This window comes from Pectinophora gossypiella, chromosome 21 (genome assembly GCF_024362695.1).
Source record: "Pectinophora gossypiella chromosome 21, ilPecGoss1.1, whole genome shotgun sequence".
Lineage (NCBI taxonomy): Eukaryota > Metazoa > Arthropoda > Insecta > Lepidoptera > Gelechiidae > Pectinophora > Pectinophora gossypiella.
Window position 1 is genome coordinate 5,204,388 of NC_065424.1, and position 25,729 is coordinate 5,230,116.

A 25,729-nucleotide genomic window follows, 5' to 3' on the forward strand; every position below is an offset into this window, starting at 1 on the left:
TAAATGTCGTATAATTATTTATTACTCTATAATTTTACCATTTACTTTTTCTTCCGGCCACCTTGTTTAGGCGCTTGTGGCTTTCCGAACGCTTTACCCTTGCCTCCTTTCTGGGCTTTTCCCTTATTAGGCCCTTTGCCTTTCTTGCCGAAGTTGAATTTGCCTTTCTGTGCCTGATTAGCGTCGTACCGCAGTCTCTTAGCGGCGTTTCTAGAAGTATCTGTGAGGTCTGTTGCGAAGTTGCTCTGTTTCTTCTTAGGTTTACCGGTGTTCTGGCGTTTATTAGGTCTGTCCTCGTCGTCATCCACAGCGCGTATACGACCTTGTTTCTTCTTCCGTTTCGCCATTCGTGATTGTAACAGGGCGACCTGCGAATATGACAATAGAGAAATTCAAGCCTGTTGTCCCTAATGGGGTGGGCAGAACAGTAATCAAAGACAATTTGCGTTTTTTTTTTGCGATTTTGACATACACAACTTGCGACTGTCGACTCTGCCCACCCAAATAGAGATTGCGGGCGTGAGTTTCTGAATGTGTGATTCATTATTTTTTTTTTTATCAGATAAGCCAGATTGCTCTATTTGGAGGCACTGGAATGCGTCCACGTGGCCTTTTAAATTTTCTTGTGATGTGCTTCTATGTGTCTGCGTGTAACTTTTTATGGGCATCGCCTGAAATAAATGCTTTTTATTTTATTTTTTGTTATTCCCCAACAATTTATGTTATAAAAATCATCATCATCGCTCTACCGTTATCCCGTTTTCACGGGGTCCGCTTACCTAACGTAAAGATTTGACAGAAGCGACCTATCTGACCATCCAAAACCGGCCTAATTCGGGTTATGTCACATACCTCCGAATTCGGAAACGCATTTCTTAAGTATGCGGGTTCCTTCACGATGTTTTATGTTATTCAAAATCTTTATTTTCAGACTATTGTCCATATTAGTAACATAGTACGGTCACGAGTACCTACTAATATGTTTACACTTTGAAACCATGTCACATTAACTTTTTTGACAAATTAAACCGTAAGTCTCATTAAATGTCAAATAATGATAGTGCGACAGGGTTCTAAAGTGGGTACATGATATTGCTCATGACTGTACTTAATCCTAATGTTAGTAGACTAATATTTATTTATGAAAATAAAATCACAAATTAGAGCCGCCTAGCGGGAGGAGGAATGTGTGCGTGTAGTCGCAACCATCGCGCCATCAACGGCGACTCCCAGCGGTCCACCCACACAGCCAGGATGCAACAGCATCTAACAGGAGCTGGCTTCCAAGCGACGTATCATTGAGGCGGAAAGTAACATATATGTATGTTGTACGGTCTTCAACCGAACATAATTTGCTAACGTTGCGCCCTGCTTTTGGTAGCGATGCGCAGTCGATTATATTAGTGGGTCAGTGTGAAACGGTCACTCAACGTAAACGATACGTACTAGCCACGAGCGCTAATAAACACGTAATAAACAATTTAACCTACTTAACGAATCTTTGAGTTAACGATCAACTCCTACAACTACAACTGAAGATGGAGCGCTGAAGCCGGAACCCAGCTTTGGCCCTTACATCGTATGCATGCGCATCGCTACCAAAAGCAGGGCGCAACGTTAGCAAATTATGTTCGGTTGAAGACCGTACATATGTTATGAAACATTAAAATGAATTACCTTCTCCATCTCCCGCCTGACCCGGTCTTCAGGAGTATCCTTCGGCTTGTGTTTGCTCTGTTTCTTCTTCTTCTTGTCTGTATCGTCATCCGACCCGTCGTCCTCGCGTTTACGCTTCATGCCTTTGCCTTTCTGTTTGTTATCTGACGGAATAATTCAACTTTTACTTGGACTGTGGAGGAAGCTAGACATGTCAGGATCGAAGGAAATTAATCTCTGCTTACCCCGGTGGGAAATAGGCGTGAATTTATATACAATCAAAGAGCAAAACTGGAGTCACTGAGCCCAGCGAATTATTTGTAAAAAAGTGGTGAAATTATGAACCATTAGCAGTCATAATTATAAAATATATATTTTTGTAGGTGTTTTTGGTCTATTACAACAGAAACGATATGTAACCGTGTAGCACGCGGCGCGATTTATATCGATGACTTTGACCAATAGCCGTACGAAGTCTATCCATGTAGATAGCATTCTTTGCGTCTATTGGTCGAAACCCTCGATGTAATTCGCGCCGCGTTGTCGTGCAGAGCCTGCAGGAGGTCTTAAGTGCAACTAATTAATTTATTACTTTGCAAGAAACTGATTGGACTTCTGCACCTTATCGTATGTATGTTGCTGGGACAAATCGCCACAGAATAGTAAAAACTAGCAAAACTAATGTTTCATGGAAATAATATTAACGGCTCCGTTGTCCCGTGGTTCAGTTTTAGGATTCGGAAGTCCCAGGATCGAATCCCGATGGAAAATTGTTTCGTGGACCTCAGTTTGGTTAAGACAAACAGGTTTGGCAGGAAAAAAATCCTGTACCCAAAGGTTGCCTGGAAGTAATTGCTGCATGAGCAATAAGGCCGCCTGTTGTGCTTTTCTGTGTATGTTGTCCTTATCTCTGTATTTTGTGTCCATTGTGCTCAATGAAGCATTTTATCTATCTATCTGATCACCCAATTGTCGGAAAGCAAGATGATCCGTGCTACATCTTTCGTGGAGACGCAGCCTAAGTCCCATTTAGTAGGGAGCGCTTACTGCCATTAACCGGGCTCATGTAATGCTGAAAATAATACCAGCTAGCACTCATAAATAGGGATTTTGGCGATACGTGCCACAGAACGCTTTAGCTGCCCAGACCTTGACCGCGCCTCCACCATCTTTACCCGGCCGTCCTTGCCTGGAAATATTTGTTCAACGTCGCCTTTCAGCCACAAGTTGCGGGGTGCATCAGGGTCGACAACTAAAACTTGGCGAACCCATCGATGCCAAAACATGTCCGCTAACCTTTGCCTCTTTCGTCATTCCCTCTCACCTTTCCCAGCATGCAGAGTGAGCGCGAGCCTCTCCTTTTCCTCTCTCTTCTCCTTGGGCGTCTGGAACCAGTCGTGACTCCTCTGCGTCTCATACTTGGGTCCCTCCCCTTCCTTCTTCAGGTTGCCCTCCAGTTTGCTCGTCTGTTTCTCCATCTTATTCAGTTGTTTCTCCGCGTATTCCTCGTCTAGAATCGCCTCTGGGGGAATTAAGGTAAACATGTTAGCATGACCATAAATTCACGATTATATTCCAATGAGCTATACAGGATGTTAGTGACATCGTAACGAATACTGAGGGGGATGATTCAGCTTATGATTCTGTGTGAATATGAAATGAAATAAAATATATATATTGTAGACAGTTAGCCGATCACATGGGAGAATATACGAATAAAACAAGGTATCGTGTGGGTTGTCAGGTGGATTACTAACGCCATCAACCCTGGTGTCAGGGTTACTATTGAACCGCCAAAGGTCCTTTTGGGACGGATATAGGTTTATATAGGATATAAGCCTATAGACGCCGATAAGTATATAGGACGTATTTGTTTATGTTATGTAAGTTAAATAGAAAAACGAAAATGTTTTTCGTTAGTTTTAGATCTGTCTTTACTTAGTAATACGCGATATCTATTCTATTCTACTGATGATACTAACTGATCTCTGGCTCGAGGCGCTGCAGCCGCTGGCGGTACTTGGCGATGATGTCGGGCGGCACCTGGCGGGCGGCCACGGGCCTGCGCGCGCGGCGCACGATGGCCTTGACCAGCTGGCGCTCCCCCTCCCCCGCCAGCGACACGGACACGCCGGCGCGGCCCGCGCGGGCCGTGCGCCCCACCTGCGCACAACCAACAATAAAACTACGTGGACGGTCACGAGCATTAATATGTATACACTTTGGTACCATGTCATATTAACTTTTTTGACAAATTGCACTGTAAGTCTCACTAAATATCAAATATGTTAGTGCGACAGAGTCCTAAAGTGGGTACATTATGTTGCTCATGACTGGACAACGGTAAGGCAGCCTGTGCAGCGGAGCGGAGAAATGACGAAACATAAACACAGGTTAGGTTAGGTTTCGCCGTTTCTCCGCTCGGAGCTGGAATAAATTTAAACGAAATTGCACATAAAACTTAAATTTGGACTGTATTTAATAATATCATGGTTACATGTTGAGTGGGTAAATAAAAAGTAGAATCGGGTGTTAGAATCGGCATCTTGCGGTCAAATTAAACAACTTAAAAGTAGTGTTACCACATTATTTTATGTGAGGATTTGAACAACAGGGAGTTGCGAAATAGTTGGAACAATCCTATTGGTTAATATTTCTTCGTTACTCCGCTCCGCTGAAGAAGCACCGCAACTCTTCTTGTTTTAACGTGACTTATTGTAGAGTTGTCGCAAATAGCATTTAGTAATTTGCCGGACAAATGGGGAACGCCGAGGGCTTTCACCGGGACAACATTTAAGACAAGCCTGAAGGTGCCCTGTTGAGCGCGAACAAACTCAGAGCTTTTCCTTTATTGGGCTGCTTTTCTCTTCAGGTTAAACAGACGGTCGCTTCTGTATGGCTGCCTGTCTACCGGAGCGGAGCGAGGCAGCGGAGCGGAGAAATGGAGAAAAGATTCTCCGCTCCGCTCCAGTGGACAGGCAGCCTAACAGACCGGACCTGTCAGTATTATTCCTTATTCTATGCCTGAACCATGTGAAAAACGGGATAACACTATAAATACTAACCCTGTGTATGTAATGCTCCAGGGTCGCTGGCAGGGTGAAGTTGAGGACAGTTTTCACCCCCGGGATGTCGAGACCTCTTGCAGCCACGTCTGTCGCTACCAAGACATCCGCCTGCTCTTCCTTGAAGCGCTTCAGCGAGTCCAGGCGTTGAGGCTGGTTAAGGGCGCCGTGCAGTTCAGCTACCTGATAGTGGTATGAGTAATTTTATATATTTCATTTATTTTGTTAAGGACGTCTCGGGCCCAGTGCCGAGGTTTTTTTTGCAGCTTCTTTGCACCGACTATACAGGTTGTGAGCAGCTGCAGTAGATTTAGGCGGAAGAGATGTTATGTAAAAATTGACGATTCAAAGTGTAACTGTGTTACCTACTGAATGAAGATATTTTTGAATTTCAGTAGAATTTCAAGATGCAAGGAAAAAGACTGGAATACATATAAGCAGCCTTGCAGGCTCTTCACAGCAACCGGTGCGAATTCTATCGACGGTTACGACAGATAGACGTAGCGAATTCCATCTACGTGGATAGATGTCGTGAACCGTGGTAGCCAGTTGGTAAAACCCTTGCCTCTCATTTTGTGGTCGCAGGTTCGAATCCAGCACAGGTCATACCAATGATTGTCGTATTTGTTTTCGAATTCATGTTTGGATCATCCACGATTATGCCCGAGTTCGTAGACCACACAACTGACGCGAGAGAAGTATGACAAACCTTAATGCCCAGTAGACCAAGAGCGACGTGCAGCCGATGCGCCTGCCTCTTGGTCTGAACAAAGACGACTGCTCGCTCGCGGAACGTGCGGCATACTAAAGCGGCTAGGATGGCTTCCCGATCCGATTCACGCTCTTTGCGGATCCTGCCAACAAAAGTTACACATAATTATGATGCGGTGTTCAGTTCACACAGGGCGTGCAAGATAACACATCTTTTTATAGAATTTTACCTCTCTGTTTATATAGTTTTTTGAGGAGCTCGGTGGCGCGGTAAACGCGTTCGGTCTGCTATTGTTGAAGTTAAGCAACTTTCGCAAAGGCCGGTCATAGGATGGGTGACCACAAAAAAAAGTTTTCATCTCTAGCTCCTCCGTGCTTCGGAAGGCACGTTAAGCCGTTTAAGGCCCGTTCTCCCTATCCATCCATAGGGAAGGCCCGTGCCCCAGCAGTGGGGACGTTAATGGGCTGATGATGATGATAGTTTGTTCCTTTATTGTCTTTGTTTTTGATAATGACTTTTTTGTCTTTTGTTCTTCTTGTAAGAATATAATGTCAAGCAGCAGAGCTTCGTTGGGCGTCATTGGTTCAAGCATGAGATAGTGCTGATTGGTTGAGCAGCAGAGGTCTGTGATTGGTCCAAATATGAGATATACGGGAAATCTGCAAATCTGAAATCGATATCACTTTTTGCCCAACCGTGTAGTGGACGCGTGGAATGAACTGCCAGAATCTGTGATCAGTGCTCCCTCAGTGAACTCTTTTAAAAATAGACTTGACAAATATATGAACAATCATGAACACAAGTGAAGTGATAAGCACGCATCAGCACAAAGTGCTGCCTGTGCTTCCAATAATAATAATAATAATAAATATGGCTCACCTAACGAACTCCTGTCTGAGATTGAAGGCGACATCCTTGTTGGAGTCGACGAACAGTTTGACGGGCTTGTTGAGAGACACGGCGGCGAGGTCCTTCACCTCCTCGCTCATGGTGGCCGAGAACAACATGGTCTGCCGCTTCGGTGAGCACTGACGGATGATCTCCTTCATCTGTTCTGCGAAATACTCGTCCAGCATCCTGAGGAGGAAGATAAACATAAGCTCACGATGTCCCAATTGGGGAGGTTTTCGAGGAAGATTTCACCATCACTATTTCAAGAGCCACGCTCTTGTCGGTGTAGCATTCCCCATGCTACTTTTTAGGGAAAAATAGGGCAGTGGTGTCCCTCGTCTTCTGTTCTTCTTTTATTTTATTTATGTAATACATAGTTAAGCAGTGGAGCTGCTGGTGAAGTATGATCCACACTCCTTCCGGTTGATTGAGGGTAGGCCTGTGTCCAACAGTGGTACGTATATAGGCTGTTTATATTAATATGATTAATACTTAATCACGTATCGACCCGTTAAAAATAGTTTACGACGTATGAAGTGCGTGAATCTTTAAAACTGACCATTTTATACGTTTTCAAAGACCAATCATTTTTTCTTTTTTCCTTTCGAATTTCGACTCTACTTCTTTTCGAATTTACTTCCTTTTTTATGTGTGTTATGTTATAGCCCGCCAGCCAGCAAGGTTACAGCCCATACCTATCAGCTTCATCCAGCACCAGAACCTCAATGGAGTGGAGTCCGAAAGATGGAGTGTTCCGGATGTGGTCGATCAGCCGGCCTGGTGTCGCTATCACGATGTCCGGGTTCTGACGCAGCACGCTCTCCTGGTGACGGAAGAGTCAGGTTTTAGAGGAATGGGGAATCCAGTAGCAAATAGTAGGGAATCACATACATACATACATACATAAACTCACGCCCGTAATCCCAAATGGGGTGGGCAGAGCCACAAGTAATCAAAGACAACTTGCAGCCACTGTTGATACGAAGTCCTAAGATGGATATGATGAACCTTATGGAATCACCTTATAGTTAAAACCACATAAACCTCGTAACAGACAAGCTGTTTTCAATCTGGATAAAAATTCATGATCCCGATTTTTACCCGGAATGAAATTCCCAATTCTGTGCCCAGCAGTGGGACGTATATATGCTGTTTATTTATGTTACGTTATGAAATTAATTGAATGAAAATGGGGCCTTTGGCGGCTCAATAGTAACCCTGACATCAGGGTTGATGAGGTTGGTACTCTACCTCACAACTCACACGATAGAAGAATGAAAATGTGATGAAAAAAGCAACGATAAATCAACAACCAACAACACTCCACCAGTTGGAGACTTCTCCTGCAGAGTGTGCGGTAGAGTTTGCCGCTCTAGGATTGGCTTGCACAGCCATGAAAGAAAGTGCATTTCTTCGAGGCAATGACGTCATAAATCGTCTGAAACAGACGTATAAGGCCAATGATGACGAAATAATATCACGTGGTGTACAGGATTTTGCTCAGCGCTCCAAGTAATTAATGGTATATGCGTCAAATCTACAATAAAGCCAAATCGACAAACTAGGCAACACGAGACGCACAACATGTACGCCAACGCTGCACAACAGCGCGCAACGTTGCCAGCTGAAGCGCAATATGTCAAGCGGCTTGTTTGTTTAGAGAGCATCGTTAGTTGAGCATCAATTGTTGTTCAGTGGAGAAGCGACGCGCAACAACAATAGTTCCTCTGGCGTCATGTTGTCGACGACCGACGTGTGGTTGATGCGTAGACAGACAACGTTGTTAAACAAATGTTCCGCTTCAACAAGTTGGACAACATGTTGTGCCAAATGTTGCCAAGTGGATACGCGTTAATTATTTATTATTAAGTTACGTCACAACAAAAAATCTCACCTGATATTTGACGTCTAGACCACCAACCGACAGTCCGACTGTCACACTCGTGAATTGCGCGAGCTGTCTCGTCACAGCATGTACCTGTTGACAAGAGGTTTTACATTATTGACAGAATGAAAGCTCACGACTATATCGCAATTGGGATGTTGAGTGTTAGGCTCATGATCTTTTGCGAAATGGACATTCAGCGCCTAGACGAGCCGAGGCCCCGGGTTCGAATCCCGATAGGGAAATATCACCAAAAGTTACTTTGTGATTCCTAGATCGGTTAGGACATTACAGGCTGATCACCGGATTGTCTGGAAGTAAGATGATCCGTGCATCAATCAATCAAATCATTTATTCGCATAGGATTCATGGTTTTGCAAACAGTTGGTAGGTTTTATGTTCTAAGTATCACATGACCCGCTAGATGTAAGCATGCGAAAATTTAGGAGGTAAGCACGAAGGGTGTGTTAAGCCGTTGGTCCCGGTTACTACTTACTGATGTAAGTGGGTAGTCGTTACATGAGCCATGTCGGGGGCCTTTGGGCTGATGAGGTTGGTAATTTATCTCACAACCCACACGGTAGAAGAAGATAACACAAGCTTCATCATCATCAGCCGTACGACGCCCACTGCTGGGCATAGGCCTCCCCCAAGGATCTCCACGAAGATCGGTCCTGCGCTGCCCGCATCCAGCGGCTTCCCGCGACCTTCACCAGATCGTCGGTCCACCTTGTAGCGGGCCTACCCACTGAGCGTCGTTCGACACGTGGTCGCCATTCTAGAACCTTTCCGCCCAGCGGCCCCTTTCCGCCCCAGCGGCTCCAACACAAGCTTACGACTATATCCCAATTGGGATAGTCAGAGGGACATCCATCGCAAGATGAACTAAGCACTTACACCGCACCGAGCTTTCTGTTAGACCAACGCGATAGTGAGCCGTATCGCCGTCTAAATATATAATGGTTCGAACTTGAAGCCACGTCACACCCCGGACACTTCATACAAAACATTTCGTTTTACACAGACACTACACATTGACGTTATCGTACACGCGGAGCAGGTCGTGTCGCATCAGGAAGAAAGAAGACAGAAATGGCGATTACTCCAGAGATACCATAGAATAAGGAAGGACTACGTATAGATAGAACGGCAACTCTCCCCTCCCGGCGGCGACGGCGATACGGCTCACTATCACGTTGGTCTAAGGGCTCAAATTGGATGACAGCGGCAGCGGCGCGGCAGCCGCTGTTCCGTTCTCGATGCCAGCGGCCAAACCGCGCTGTGTTGCGGCGGTATACAGTTGTGTCTCAAATGAACGCGATGTCGAAACGGCGACAACGCGTTTTGGATTGTAGTTCTTTTGTTTCGTATGATTTATTATGGGCAAAAGAAGATCTGAATCCCTATAATGAACAAAGGAAACAAAAAGGCGAGTTTCAAACGCAGAGACACCGCTCGACTAGAGCGCACCGCTCGTACCCCGCTCGCCGCGCCGCTGCCATCGAGAACACTTCAATATAAATCTTAGCATTTAAACGCGCCGCTCCCCGCACCGCCACCGCCGCCGCGCCGCTGTCATCCAGTTTGAGGCCTAACAGAAAGCTCGGTGTGGGTACTTAGTTCATCTTGCGATGGATGTACCTCTGACTACCCCAATTGGGATATAGTCGTAAGCTTATGTTATCTTCTTCTACCGTGTGGGTTGTGAGATAAATTACCAACCTCATCAGCTCCCGACATGGCTCATGTAACGACTACTCACTTACATCATTAAGTAGTAACCGGGACCAAGGGCTCAACGGCTACAGCATAATTACCTGAGCCCCAAGTTCCCTGGTGGGCACCAGCACGAGCACCCTGGTGACGCGGTCGCTGTTGGCCGCGCGATACAACAGCCGCTCTAGTATCGGCAACATGTACGCGGCCGTCTTGCCCGTACCTGTCGCTGCGCACGCGCATATGTCTTTACCTTAAACCAGACACTGTCATTACAACATTTGTTTTTGTATGAGTAGTTACACCAAGAAAAAAAACAAAAAAAAAAATAGGCTACATAAGCCATCTTCGGGCGCATCAGCGTCGTGCCGAAATCGGTCGGAGATCATCATCAGATCAGTTACACCCACAAAACTCACGCCTATTTCCCACCGGGGTAAGCAGAGACTATGGAATTCCATTCGCTTCGATCCTGAGGTTGTTGCGTATATAAGTTCATAAATAAACATTATAAACACTTTTTAAATATAACATCAACATTATTGAACCGAATGGAATTCTATAGTCTCTGCTTACCCCGGTGGGAAATAGGCGTGAGTTTATGTATGCGTGTGTGAGTCACAGGGACTGTAACCTGGAACCTGACAGAGGGCAGCAGTAACTGTCAGTACTATTCAGAGGCGGAGGGCAGGAGTCCTAGTACGGCTTTGTAATAGACTACTCTGGACGCCATCCCACTTGCGTCAGACAGAGTACTGCGGGGCGGAAGGCAAGAGGGACACCACTGCCCTATTTTTCCCTAAAAAAGTAGCATGGAAAATGCTGCACCGACAAGAGCGTGGCACTTAAATTGATGATGATGATGTATGTATCACAGCCTCCGTGGTCTAGTGGTTAGAGCGTTTGGCTCAAGATCTGGAGGTCCGGGTTCGATTCCCGATGGGGACATTGTCGAAATCACTTTGTGAGACTGTCCTTTGTTTGGTAAGGACTTTTCAGGCTTGAATCACCTGATTGCCCGAAAAAGTAAGATGATTCTGTGCTTCAGAGGGCACGTTAAGCTGTTGGTCCCGGCTATTAGCCGTAAAACACCTCCACCAACCCGCATTGGAGCAGCGTGGTGGAGTATGCTCCATACCCCCTCCGGTTGATTGAGGGGAGACCTGTGCCCAGCAGTGGGACGTATAGAGGCTGTTTATGTGTGTATGTGTGATGTATGTATCAGTATTATGATGCGGAAGTAAGTGGTAGAGTTGGAAGAGGAAGACCTGGATGTACATACCGCCGTCAGATTTAGGATGTTTCAAAGAAAGGCCAGGTCAAGAGTACTCTAAACCGGCGAGCATGCATGAAGTCTGATGAAAATCGAAGAAGTCTCTTCTTCTTATCGTGTGGGTTGTGAGGTAGAATACCAACCTCATCAACCCTGGTTTCAGGGTTATTATTGAGCCGCCAGAAGCCTCTGACTCATGTAACAACTACATACTTACATCAGTAAGTAGTGACCGGGACCAACGGCTTAACGTGCCTTCCGAAGCATGGATCATCTTACTTTCGGACAATCAGGTGGTCAGCCTGTAATGTCTTAACCAAACTAGGGATCACAAAGTGATTTTTGTGATATTTCCCCATCGGGATTCGAACCCGGGACCTCTGGATCGAAGAAATGGTGTGTTAGGATCATCATTCGCCGGGTAAACAGTGTTTTTATTTGCTCCACTTTAAATACTTAAGTACCCTTAATTGTATAAGTTATGTACGCCGTAATTGTTATATATATTAGTCATAATACCGTAACCTTATATGTAAAATGTTTTAATATATGTGATGTGGTTGTACTTTATAAATAAATAAATAAATAGTAAGTGGAATTCCGTAGTCTCTCCTCTCTGCCTATCTACCGGAAAAAGTGTGAGCATATAAGGCACAAACTTACCTAACAAAGCAATAGGGATAGTGCTAGCCTGTATGGGCGTAGGGTGCACATAGTTGAGAGTGCCTATAGCTTTGAGTAGTGGCCGTGACAAATTCATCATGTAGAAGGACGCATTCTCGTCGTAAGGAGGCGGCTCCTCGAAGAAATCCGAATCGTACTCTATGCGAGTGCCCTCTGTTTCGGCGTCCTCTAAATCCTGTAAATACAAACTTAAGAAGTTAGAAAAGTTACATACATACATACATAAACTCACGCCCGTAATCCCAAATGGGGTGGGCAGAGCCACAAGTAATCAAAGACAACTTGCAGCCACTGTTGATACGAAGTCCTAAGCTGGATATGATGAACCTTATGGTGATAAGGGATCAGCCTATCGCCCATAACATTAGTCCATCATGTTAGAGGACGCAATCCCTCTGTCGGTTTTTACGACATGCCCGGGAAGACAAGCAGCTGAACGTGTTCTATGTTTTTTATTTGCTCCCAGGACAGCATAGAAGCAGTAGTAGTAGTCTCTATAGTATTAGAAAAGTTAGTAATAACAAATCACACTAAAACGGAAGTGGAAGATAAATTACCAAATTGGAAAGTTTCCCAGGTCAAAGATAGTTATGAAATTCTGATTACTAAATAAAGACAGATCTAAAGGCTTTAATGTACTTATTTTATGTAGGTAGTTCTTTTAATTATTAATTTTGTTAGAATGCACTAACCCGCTATTATACTTGTACAAAATTTTCCTGTACCCAAAGGTTGCCAAGAAGAAATTGCTGCATGAGCAATAAGGCCGCCTGTTGTGCTTTTCTGTATATGCTGTCATTATTTTGTGTCCATTGTGCTCAATAAAGTATTTTATCTATCTATCTTGCAACACGACGAATTTACCAAAAACATCTTTATTTTTTTATCTATTTTTTTCGAGGCTTGAGCCACTCTTGGTGGGTATGCCAGCCTCATAGTTTAGAGCGTTTAATGATGATCAAATCACTTTAAAAAAGAACACCATTACAGCACTACACCATGCTGTTCAGGGATTGTTATTCCTAAGACACACTGTACAGTATTTATATACAAGCCTTGCCGCTACGGACACTGGATCTGCCAAGAGGCACCCAATCTCTCCTCCATGTAGATTTTGGTGGAATAATTTCCTTCTAATCTCTTTATTCCGGTCACACTCCACCAAAAAATGCATAAGGTCCTCGACAGTCCCACAGCGTGTACAATTGGGCAAGTCCTTTTTCCTCATTAAAAAGCAAAATTTATTAAGTGGCATGGGACCAGAACGAACTCTAAATGCCGAAAGTAAGTGCCCTTCGACAGACCAGCACCATCAAAAGCATCATAGAAGGGAAGTTACAAAGAAAGTGTGCGTCAAGCTAGCGGCCTCAAAAAAAAAATGGGCACGAAAAAATAATTTGACCATACCAAAAAATAGTACTCTTATTGAAAAAAATAGTACCTGTTGTAAAAAAATTAGTACCATCACGGTTCTGGATTTATAGCCATGTTTTATTGCACTTGCTAGCTTGACGGTGAGCGAAATTTGGCGAGAGTTAACGACAAGGTCTTTCGCTTTGATTTAAACGCCAAAAAATAGTACCGAAATAGTACTCACCCCCTGCAAAATACCGAAAGTAGTACTTCAACGGTTCCAAAGTTATAAAGGCAGTTCTTTGATCCCGCTAGCTTGACGTTTTGAAAATACCTATTATCTGGGGAATGCTTGCATACTTCAGTTTGTAACTAATGTCAATAAACTCGTATGAAATAGTACTCCCTACCATCATAATTTGGACCTGATTCTCTTTGTAAAAATATGTCAAAAAGTCATTATAACCTATGTCATACATTTATCAAGACAAGTACAGTCGCGAACAAAATTATTACACATGGTCAAGAATGTTGTCAGATTTTAGTATTTTTCCCCATTTTTGGGTAAAAATTGGTGAAGTGCCAGGGTTGTCAGATGAAAGTAATATCATTGTTGAAACTCTTTGAGTTATTCTACAAATACTGCAAATTGTTTATTAACAAACACTTCGATCCGTAACAAATTCAACATGAAGGTATAAATTATAAAATAAAACAGCAGATTAAAAATGTATTATGATGTATTAAAATCACAGATTGTTTTCGATAAGAAACCCATGCAGCCATTTTCTATTAAAATTAGTGCATATGGGTGTATGCAATAGGATTTTTTTGTAATAGCAGCACTCTGAAGTGCAAAGAAATGGTAGGGTAGACCTCCAAAATGGCAATACTTACGAATAAATTGTGAGGTTATGTAATTGTCTACGTGACTGTATCAACAACAAATGTATGGCATAGGTTATGATGATTTTTTAACATTTCTACAAAGAGAATCGGATCAAAATTATGATGGTAGGGAGTACTATTTCATACGAGTTTATTGACATTAGTTACAAACTGAAGTATGCAAGCGTTCCCCAGATAATAGGTATTTTCAAAACGTCAAGCTAGCGGGATCAAAGAACTGCCTTTATAACTTTGGAACCGTTGAAGTACTACTTTCGGTATTTTGCAGGGGGTGAGTACTATTTCGGTACTATTTTTTGGCGTTTAAATCAAAGCGAAAGACCTTGTCGTTAACTCTCGCCAAATTTCGCTCACCGTCAAGCTAGCAAGTGCAATAAAACATGGCTATAAATCCAGAACCGTGATGGTACTAATTTTTTTACAACAGGTACTATTTTTTTCAATAAGAGTACTATTTTTTGGTATGGTCAAATTATTTTTTCGTGCCCATTTTTTTTTTGAGGCCGCTAGCTTGACGCACACCAAAGAAAGAGGAAGGGAAGACCAAGAAGAGCTTACATGGAACAGATCAAAGAAAAGGCGAACGTCGTGTCTTATAGGGAAGTAAAAGAATTAGCCTTTGATAGACAAGATTGGAGAATGATACACCGACAAGAGCGTGAATCTTAAATTCTAATCTAATCTAGCCTACAAGATCCCACTGCTGGGCAAAGGCCTCAACTTCCTCTTTCCATTTTTCGCGGTCCTGTGCGCACTCCGGTCAGTCCCTCCGGCAAGCGTCTAAGTCTTCACGCCATCTCTTTCTTTATATGTTTGTTGCATGCACCCTGAGCGGTGGGTACGGATCGTCAAGCATTGGGTGCCCCATGACGGGTACAGGCGTTGTGGATCTTAAATTACTGATGAATAATGCTGACCTGTTTTAGCTTATCCTTCTTGGTGAGTTTCTTCTGCTTGGTTTTAATCTCGTCTCTCTTGAGCTCATCATCTGATATCTCCAACTCATCCACATCACCATCTACAACAAAACATAACATATATAAACTGTATATGTCCCACTGCTGGGCACAGGCCTCCCCTCAATCAACCGGAGAGGGTATGGAGCATACACCAAGCTGCCCCACTGCGGTTGGTGTTTTACGGCTAATAGCCGGGAGCAACGGCTTAACGTGTCCTCCGAAGCACGGAATCATCTTACTTTTTCGGACAATCAGGTGATTCCAACCTGAAAAGCCATTACTAAACAAAGGACAGTCTCACAAAGTGATTTCGATAATGTCCCCATCGGGAATCGAACCCGGACCTCCAGATCGTGAGCCTAACCACTAGACCATGGAGGCTGTACAAAAAACACACAAATCCATGATAGCTTGTTCGAATTCTAGCTGAGGCTCTAAACCATGGAATTTGACTTTATGAGTTAATTCATGTTTGGATAATTGATACAACATGGTTTCCAGGACTTGTGCCTGGTGAATGGCAATGACATTGGGGATTCAGGTGTGGTGCTCTGTTGTTGTTATGATAAGTTGGTCAATAATCAGTCTTTTTCAGAAAGTTTCTTAAACCTTTAAAATGCATAGCTTTTTTTTACCTTTGTCTTCAACATCGGAGTCAGTGTCCACATCCTCAGCGTTCCCGTGCACCTTCACCTGGGCCCTCCGCCGTGCTATCTTCTCATCAATAGTTCTCTTCACATTCCTTCTCACATACTTCTGAATGTCATCCCATGTGTTCTAAAAAACAGATATATTTAATTTTACTGAAGAATTTCTTGTACTTAGTTTTTTCTTCAAAACCTTTTTTTTCCTAGACGTTGGCAGAATCATTGTTTCTAAACAATACAGCTAAACAAAAAAAAACAATAAAAGTGAAGTAAATAATTACAGTCATAGTAGTGAGGTAAATTTTACTGAAGAAAAACCATAATAATTATTAATTATTATTTTTGTCAAAGAATAAGTCTGGAGATTCAGAGAAGCAATGCTGCCAGCCTGTTTGGCACCTTGCCTCAATGTGACACATTTATAAGATATGTGTTTGTTCTTTGTTCAATAAATCATAATTGAATCATTAAAGTGTTTATTGTAAATAACATATTCTTTTACTATATCAAATAATTTATTGTGTCCTCTATTGAATCATTTTTAAATAACTTTATTTCACAGCATTATGCCTATTACAAGTTATATAGTATATGGGTGAATTTAAAAATGTGTCAAGTTTGGTGGCGACTGTCGTATATTTTTTTCGTGAAAAATTGGAGAAATTGGGAATTGAAAAATTCCTTTTTCATGTCGGAACCGAGGATCCTTTCGGATGTTTTTCATGTCGGAACCCAATTCTTCACGAAAAAATAATATGAAATTTCGCCACCAAACTTGAAATTTTGAGATTCACCCATATACACCCACTCCTCACTCTATGTTTAAATCCCATGAAATAGGGGCTAGCCTATTAGCATTAACTGGGCACAAATGCCATAAACCATGTGATATCAATTATATATGATCCAAACATGAATTCAAACTCATACATACACGAACCATATCTATTTCCACCAGTGTAAGCAAAGACAAAGATGGAATTCCATTTGCTTCGATCCTGACACACATCTATTGCTTCCTCCACATTCATCAATCATTTCATACACGCACGCCGGGTCAGAGTAGATCATACTGACCTTTTCTAAGGACATCTCCAATTTGGTCAATGTATGTCCTTTTAGGACTCAAAAACATTCAAAATCAAGGTGGAATTCAGTGGTTTGGTGGACTGATGCTATGTTTTGTTTTCCATTAATGTTAATTACCATATCTCCAACCACAAAACGAATAACTGAAGCCTTATATGATCTTTTTAATGATGATATTATGTTGTCTGTTACCTTATTGTACTCTTCTACTGAAGATACAAAGTTAAACTTAGGGTCGAAGTCAGCCTTCTGCTTGCTTTTTTGCTTTGATGGTTGATACTGAAACAAGTGTAAACTCATTTTAAGTACTTATGTAAAGAAGAAAACAAATTCAGATTTGAGATAAGTAATTCAAGTAAACACTTTAAATTATAGGATCTTTCTTTTAAGTAATGTTTCTAATGTAAAATTAAAGTGTATGTTTAGATCAAATATTTTTAAAGAAAATAACATTGCAATAACTTGCACATTCTGTACCTCTATTTCTTCATCAGATTCCTCCGAGAAATCTTCGACTTCCTCGCCATCACCGATTGTTTTGATAAATCCTGGGAAGCCTTCAACTTGAGTCATGGTTAAAACTATAATTTAATGACACATTCCTATTTAAAATACCATGTAACTTTACAAAACTACAACGCTTTGAGGTTATCTTTCAAACTCACATGTTATTGTAACGTTCCATTATACGTGACATAGTTATACAAACGTCACCGTGAATAACTCAACTGCGTAAAAAGAATCTTACGTTTAGGAATTATAATAAATAACACTAAATAACAAGATTAGCAAGGCAAAGATATATTATAATTCCAAGAAAGTTCAACTTCCTCTAGCATTCAATGAGGATGATGATTAGCATGAATTTTACGGAAAAGGAAAACTTTTAAATGAGATAAAAAACGAATGAGTATAATCTCCTTATCTTATTCAATTTTAGGACGAATGTAATAATGTCATTGGGAAACTTTAGTGCTGAGCGCTTCTTGGGTGAAATCGAGTATGTAAAGTTTTTTAAGTTGACATACTAAGGTCTTTGTTGACATGTTACTGCTATTTCCTTGTTATTTGTTATTAAACAATTTTATAACTTATACAAAAGTTCCGTACTTTGTTTTTGATTTGATTTGACCTGTATATAAATGACGTCACAAATCAACTTTGTCGATTTAATCGGTATAATTTAATTATTCCATCGATGACTGAACACATCACTATTTTTGTTCATGTCATCCATCACAGGTGTGTGATGTGAAAAATTGAATTAAATTCACCGAAAATTAGCTGAAAATGGCAGATCAGTTACTTATTCACGATGATATTAAACTGTAAGTAGACTATACTTTAATTTGCTAAGTTTCAAACGTTGTGTCTTCAGGAAAATACATTAAAAGAGTTCGATGTTTATACGCGCCCAGTTATCGTGTTTTCAACGAAACCTTACAAATATTTACGTTATTATTCAGCCTATTAGCATTTACAAATAGTAATAATGTGCAGGTAGTAAGAGAAATTAATGAACAATCCTGGGAAGCCTTCAACTTGAGTCATGGTTAAAACTATAATTTAATGACACATTCCTATTTAAAATACCATGTAACTTTACAAAACTACAACGCTTTGAGGTTATCTTTCAAACTCACATGTTATTGTAACGTTCCATTATACGTGACATAGTTATACAAACGTCACCGTGAATAACTCAACTGCGTAAAAAGAATCTTACGTTTAGGAATTATAATAAATAACACTAAATAACAAGATTAGCAAGGCAAAGATATATTATAATTCCAAGAAAGTTCAACTTCCTCTAGCATTCAATGAGGATGATGATTAGCATGAATTTTACGGAAAAGGAAAACTTTTAAATGAGATAAAAAACGAATGAGTATAATCTCCTTATCTTATTCAATTTTAGGACGAATGTAATAATGTCATTGGGAAACTTTAGTGCTGAGCGCTTCTTGGGTGAAATCGAGTATGTAAAGTTTTTTAAGTTGACATACTAAGGTCTTTGTTGACATGTTACTGCTATTTCCTTGTTATTTGTTATTAAACAATTTTATAACTTATACAAAAGTTCCGTACTTTGTTTTTGATTTGATTTGACCTGTATATAAATGACGTCACAAATCAACTTTGTCGATTTAATCGGTATAATTTAATTATTCCATCGATGACTGAACACATCACTATTTTTGTTCATGTCATCCATCACAGGTGTGTGATGTGAAAAATTGAATTAAATTCACCGAAAATTAGCTGAAAATGGCAGATCAGTTACTTATTCACGATGATATTAAACTGTAAGTAGACTATACTTTAATTTGCTAAGTTTCAAACGTTGTGTCTTCAGGAAAATACATTAAAAGAGTTCGATGTTTATACGCGCCCAGTTATCGTGTTTTCAACGAAACCTTACAAATATTTACGTTATTATTCAGCCTATTAGCATTTACAAATAGTAATAATGTGCAGGTAGTAAGAGAAATTAATGAACAAGCTAATTAAAATGACCTATGCCTCATAAATTTCGACTATCAGCTTTGGTTCATGATATGACTTCACATATGTTTAGTTAGTCAATAGACTGATTCGGAGGCGAATTACGTCACTTTTATCAGCCTATTAGTGTCGTGATAGTATATAAATATTTATCATTTCATATTTACACCTTAATAACTTTTTCCTTAAGAAAATACCATAGAAATTGAAACCTAAATTGCTAGGAATCTTACCTAATAAAATAAGTTCAAAGTATCATAACTACCTTTTTTTTTTAAAAAAGTATCATAATATAATAAATAGTTAAATAGCCCCAATTCTAGACATATTTTTTTTCCTTTTTTTTATAGGAGATTGGCATTGAACTAAAAAACTCATTGAAATTATTATGTTTTGTTATGATTCTAAAGCTAAGGTCAAGGAGGAAGGCCAAAAAGTGCCCCAAGTAGATATGATAATTGTTAATTATTTATTTAGGTACACATACATCAATAAATTGTCTCAGTGATGAGTTATAATTATGATTAATATTAACTTCTGTGTTTATATTATTTTATTTTAAGCAATTAATGATAAAACTAACATAAGCTCACAACTATATCTCAATTGTTACTGGCAATAAATTTATTTTATTATTCTTAATTGGGGTAGTCAAAGGTACATCCATCGTAAAATCAACTAAGTGCCCACACTGTACCGAGCTTTCTGTTAGACCAATATAATAAGTGGTGATAAAACTAATCCATCAATTTTTAACAGATTTACAACGTCAGACAAGTTCTTCCTGGAGCCCACCATCAATCCAACGGAGACGATGGTCATTGACCGGATCACAGGAGTCGCCACCGTTGAAGGTATACGGGTCGTTCTTCTTTTTTATCGACAATAAAAAGACATTTTCTCGATTTATCGGATTTAACATCTTTAAAATTATAACGGCAATAAATATTTTAAAACATCATATAAAGATGTGTCTGTAGAGGACTATTTAGTGGTTCTCTTTATCTTGGTAACATACTTTTCTTTGCAGGCGCATTCCAAAAAATATTGTGACAGAGTGGCCCTTTTCATCGGAGACACCATTTCAATTTACCACTCTGTCACATAATTTTGTGAAAAACGATCAAGCTACGTTAATAACTAATTGAGGAACCGATTAGTATTTTGCTTGTATTTTGAGTATAATAAGATAACTATATTTTTGGACAATCAAAACATGAAATAAAATTCTAAAACATAACTTATCAGAAGCAGAACGAAGGACAGATCATTGTCGATAAAAAAGAAGAACAACCCATACACATATTTTTAAAGGCTTTCCGCCCGCGAATTTGTCCGCGTGGACTTCGGTTATCGCAACAAATCTTTTCCATCCCCTAGTCATCCCCTGATTTTCAGGATAAAAACCATCCTATGTTCACTTCATTTTTATAGTTTATGGCAACCAGTCTATGTTCTTCCTTAGGTATAACACTATTTCCATACAAAATGTCATTTAAAACGGTCCACCGGTATAAGCGTGAAGTTGTTACTTTGGCATTTATTTAAGATACACCATTAGTATATAATAATAAAGATTTATTTTCAGACATTACAATCCATAAGTGTTAGCAAACACAACTTTTTTTTTTGTATATATGTCACCGTAAAATTGTAAATAACGTTAGATTATAATCTATCGATTTGAATCTCGCGAGATTGTGAACTGTCGAATAATTATGAATCGTATCATATTGCTTACAATTTAACGTATTATTTTTCGGTAGATTATAATTTATCGAAGTGAAACCGTCAAATTGTGATACGAAACGCACCTCGCGTGCTATACCATAGAGTTACAAAACTATTAGAGTGAGCATAATGTTAATTTGGGATTCTCTTAAAATGCATAAATGTTTTTGTCATAATTTTAATTATCATAATCCTTTTTGCATAACGTTTTTTAGCATAATAGTTTTACTTTCCCATAATAACATCTAGGAATACTGGTTTGTTAGGTATAACTTATTTTTGGGATTAATAAATAGATATCCATAATTCTTTTTTAGAATAATAGTGTTTTGTCATAATTTTTACAAGGCATAACAGTAGGTTAGGGTGCGGCGGGGGTGGCCCCCTATGCCGCCAACATGTTTATCTTACACACGAAAAGTATACTGAATGATACGTTTCAGATTTTTTAATTTTGATACATTTTTTTCTTACCATGTGATGTCAGAATTATTGATTACTTACTAAATAATTAATAAATACGTACTTGATTTCACAATCTTGAAGAGCATTTATTTTATTTGACTGACACCTGTGTTTTATTCCTAACTCTATGGACACAGAACGGTCTACTGTAAGGCCGACCAATCAGGGACAGCCGTCGGACAGTTGACAATTTGACAATTGTAAGATTGTGATTTAACAGTTTTACTTCGATAGATTATAATCTGACGAATAATAATACGTTAAATTGTAAGCAGTATATTACGTTTCACAATTTTTCGACAGTTCACAATCTCGCGAGATAGATTATAATCTAACGTTATTTACAATTTTACGGTGACATATACATAAAATATTACATACATATCAAATACAACAGACACTGTATGTTATACCATTACAGGTGTATACAACATTCAAGTAAAAATTTTAAACAAATAATAAATTTAAAGTTAGAAATTAAATAATAACAATGTTGGATAAAAACTATAGACAGTTAAATTATAGAAAATTTATTATGCGACTTTGCAATCGGCGTTCCCCGAAAACACGATAGATGGCGTTAATAAGTTTTTTCTTCGTTTAAACTTCTAATTTCATGGATAACAGATATATATGCACCTTTTATCTTTATTTTTTACCGACTTCTAAAAAGGAGGGGGTTCTCAATTCGACCGTATATTTTTTTTTTGGTGTAAATGATGACCCTTTTATTACACCAAGGTACAATTAGAATTTCCACCCATTATTATTCTGATCAAAATAAAGAGAAGCATTAAAGGTAACAACATCATTCTATACATAATGTGATCCAAATATCAAGCAACAATTAGTTTTATATATGCTTCTGCCATTACATTGCATTTTTGAATAATTATGTACCCCAGCAATGTGAAAATAGGTAATTATCACGTTAAAAGTGAACAGCGCCATCTATCGTGTGTTTGGGGAACGTCGATTGGAAAGTCAAGTAATTATTATTATTTATAATGGCCCCGATTCCTGCAGACACCGCCTAATTTTATTTTAAGTTTTATCCGTCATTTTCATATCCATCGAAAAGGAAAGGGACGGATGATTCACAGCTCTTAATTTTAGGAAGAATGAGTAAATGAATGAATAACCCGGGCGAATCAAAAAGGTATGTCGCTGGTATGCAATCCGTTTGACGTGCTGTCTACTTACCTGTGTCGGGTTATTGACTGATGTAAAATTTTTAGACGGTTGTTTTAGATTTGTCCTTAAAATTGACGTGTGTTCCATAAATTTTATGTTTGTCGATTACCCGTCCTTTTCCTTTTCGGCGGATAAGAAAAAGACAGATATAACTTAAAATAAATTAAATGGTATTTACAGGAATTAGCACCAATATTAGTGTGAATTATTTCAGACACACAATCGGTGAAGATTCCTATCCCGGCGAGCGCATACAAGCCCGTGTGTGGCTTCCTTGGTACGATCAAGTTGGTGTCTGGCCTCTACCTCATCGTCGCCAAATATAGGATACTGGTAAGTCATATTAGGTCGTGTATTAGGTTCAAGATAAATTATGAAACTCTGATTACTAAATAAAGACAGACCTAAAACTAACGAAAAACATTTTCTTTTTTCTATTAAACTTATTTATGAATTTTAATCAATAAAAACGTATTAATAAGTCCGACATTTTGTTACGTTTTTCTATGACGTCACAGTGTGCTTTTCATACAAATGCCATGGTAATTTCGTGTTTTGACGTTTAGTAAAATTAACTGATTTGACTAGTTGGAAACTAGACTATTGCAATCGCGGCATACGCGAACGTATCGGCTGTCAACCAATGGCATATGTAGCTATTGGCCAAGATGTTATTAAAAAAAAATTCCAACTAGTCAAATCAGTTACTTTTTACTAAACGTCAAAACACGAAATTACCATGGCATTTGTATGACATAGCGTGACAAAATTTCGCACCTATTTTTACATTTTTCTTTATTAAAATTCATAAATGAGTAGAAAAAAAAGTGATTTGTCCCCTTTAGATTTCATAATTTATCTTTGACCTAAGAAACTACCCAATTATCAAACAATTGGAATTGACAAATGAAACTATGGTTAAGATTAATTTTCAAGTTTTACATTTTTCCTCACCTTTATGTTTTCCAACTATATATTAATGTGTGTATATTTTGTTGTCTACCTAAATAAACTTGTTTATTATTATTATGGTTGTTTGGAAGAAATCGCTTTCAGCGATAAGGCCGCCATTTGCCATGTGCTTAGTTAAGAGTCTTTTTGTAATTATTTCTTTTTGTTTTTTTTTTGCAATAAAGTGTATTTTGTATTTGTATTAATTAAATGACAATAATAATTTTTATATAATATTTATGTGCAATGTATACCTGTGGCAAAATCGAGCAAACACAATGGCACCTCATTCCATCCTTCCCTTGAAGCCATTCGGCATTCATAGCATTTTTCAACCCTGTGTAATTTCATTGTGAACAAAGTTATAAGCTAGAATTTTATACTGATGATGATGATCTCTCTGACCAATTTCGGCCATGGCGACCACTTCGACTCCTAGTCGGCACGACGCTGATGCGCCCGAGGATGGCTTAGGTAACCTATCTTTACAGTGAACTCCCGCGCACAGTGAAGGCACGTGAGCACACCGTTTTGGTAATTATAATGAATAGCGGCAGGGGGACGGGCCTTCAACTCATCACGTTTAGCGTCGAGGTCTGCCGTGTGCTGTTGCTCGAACTCGTGTACTCGCCTCGTCACAAGCCTGCGCTATTCTGGGCGCTGTGCTGCCAAACCCTCCCATTGAGAAAGCTCAATGTTGCATCTTCTCATATGCCGCTTCAGAACATGCTAGAATTTTATACTAACATGTGGGACGCCACCTGTGCTTGCACGTTTGCAGCAACGCACCTGCCCCGTACTACTCGAACCGCAGGGGCAGCTGCCGAGTGGGCCGCTAGCCAAAAGCTGGCGAAATACGGGGACTTAACGCGGACCCACGATTTTGTCCCTTTTGCCGTCGAGACTTCGGGTGTGTGGTGCTCGGCGGCCAAGGATTTTATTCGTGTTTTGGGGAGGCGCTTGAGGGACCGCGGTAGTGACCCCCGCGCCAGCTCGTTCCTGGTTCAACAGGTTTCCTTGGCAATAGTGCGCGGTAACGCGGCCAGTATAATGGGCACCTTTGAACCAGGTACGAGAGGGGGCGGTATTTTAGACTGACTAGTGTTTGTGTTATAATTTGAAATGTTTAAAAAAAAATAAACGTTTATTATTAAAAAAAAAAAATACTAACATTATAGGTAATGTCTCAAAATGTTTACTTGCAGGTGGGTACAATCAACGGGCAAGATGTCTACGAGTTGGCTGGCTATGAGATGATTCCATTTTCCCGTACAAACACACACCTCACTAGCAAACAGGTAAGCCTCTTGGAAGCATGTCTTGATGCGTGATACTAGTTTAACACTAGCTATCTGCCCGCGACTTCGATGATTCTAACTTTAAAAATGTCAAAGTTTCATATAAACTTTCGACCCCTTTCTTAACCCGTTGAGGGTTGAATTTCGCAAAATCCCGTCTAAGTTTTTATTTATTTATTTATTTTAAACTCATACAAACTTATAAACTAATAAATCACATCAATAATCCCCAAAGGGGTTTGTCCTGATGAACATTCCGCTTTAAAATTACTAAAATTTACTTAAACTAAAATTATAATATGTATTTACTTAACTAATGAACATTAACGATATTGATACCCACTACGCGCCACAATAGGTACCGAGTGCGATCATCAGGCCGGCTACATCCTAAAAGGAACCCCTAGAATTTGGGACACCTAGCATTTGTAGTTTCTGAGATTCGAAAGTCGAAAGCCCGTATTTTGAGTTAGATCAGTGTGAAAATGAGAGATGACAGAGTGTACTTCCTGTTATTGCTTTTTTTTTAATTTTAAGGGAAAAAGACTTAACTTGTTATTGTTATAAACTATTGTGTATAATACATACATACATAAATTCACGCCTATTTCCCGTTGGGGTAGGCAGAGAATACCACTTACTACGATCCTGAAACTTTTTCTTCCACTCTCATCAGTCTACTGACTACAGTGTAGCCCCTCCTTTAAAACATATTGTGTGTAATAAAGTTTATTATTTTACTGTAG

At 39.8% G+C, this 25,729-nt stretch overlaps 2 protein-coding genes across 4 annotated transcripts in view; one reads left to right on the plus strand and one right to left on the minus strand.

Moving 5' to 3' along the window:
• On the minus strand, positions 1-18,501 carry LOC126376502 (probable ATP-dependent RNA helicase DDX27). 2 transcript variants are annotated; one of them, XM_050023934.1, is made up of 16 exons: positions 18,483-18,501; positions 17,317-17,420; positions 17,032-17,118; positions 15,739-15,880; positions 15,062-15,162; positions 11,862-12,057; positions 10,027-10,178; positions 8,219-8,302; positions 7,020-7,147; positions 6,313-6,510; positions 5,431-5,575; positions 4,722-4,904; positions 3,639-3,819; positions 2,981-3,178; positions 1,678-1,820; positions 1-368 (listed from the first exon to the last, which is right to left on the minus strand). In XM_050023934.1, exons 2-16 carry the CDS (start codon positions 17,410-17,412, stop codon positions 42-44), a joined length of 2,361 nt encoding a protein of 786 aa, XP_049879891.1. In that variant the 5' UTR covers positions 17,413-17,420; positions 18,483-18,501; the 3' UTR covers positions 1-41. The 2 variants fall into 2 exon arrangements, with proteins under 2 accessions (XP_049879891.1, XP_049879890.1); XM_050023933.1 differs by lacking the exon at positions 18,483-18,501 and adding an exon at positions 17,505-17,523.
• The window catches only part of LOC126376538 (phosphatidylinositol-3-phosphatase SAC1), a 19,030-nt gene continuing 11,363 nt past the window's right edge, over positions 18,063-25,729 (plus strand). The window contains exons 1-4 of one of the 2 annotated variants that reach the window (XM_050024001.1): positions 18,063-18,167; positions 20,104-20,198; positions 22,949-23,067; positions 24,891-24,983. In XM_050024001.1, coding sequence (XP_049879958.1) covers positions 18,130-18,167; positions 20,104-20,198; positions 22,949-23,067; positions 24,891-24,983 — 345 coding nt within the window. In that variant the 5' untranslated portion in view covers positions 18,063-18,129. Of the gene's footprint in view, positions 18,168-19,040; positions 19,146-20,103; positions 20,199-22,948; positions 23,068-24,890; positions 24,984-25,729 lie in introns of those variants that run through there. The other variant, XM_050024000.1, reaches the window with a different exon arrangement.

Bases quoted from the DNA above. Each gene is read 5' to 3' on its own strand.
- LOC126376502 (XM_050023934.1), bottom strand. From the start codon at position 17,412: ATGACTCAAGTTGAAGGCTTCCCAGGATTTATCAAAACAATCGGTGAT. The intron at 17,119-17,316 runs GTACAGAATGTG...CACTTGTTTCAG, and splicing joins AATCTGATGAAGAAATAGAG to TATCAACCATCAAAGCAAAA. The intron at 15,881-17,031 runs GTAACAGACAAC...TCTGTTTTTTAG, and splicing joins CAGTAGAAGAGTACAATAAG to AACACATGGGATGACATTCA.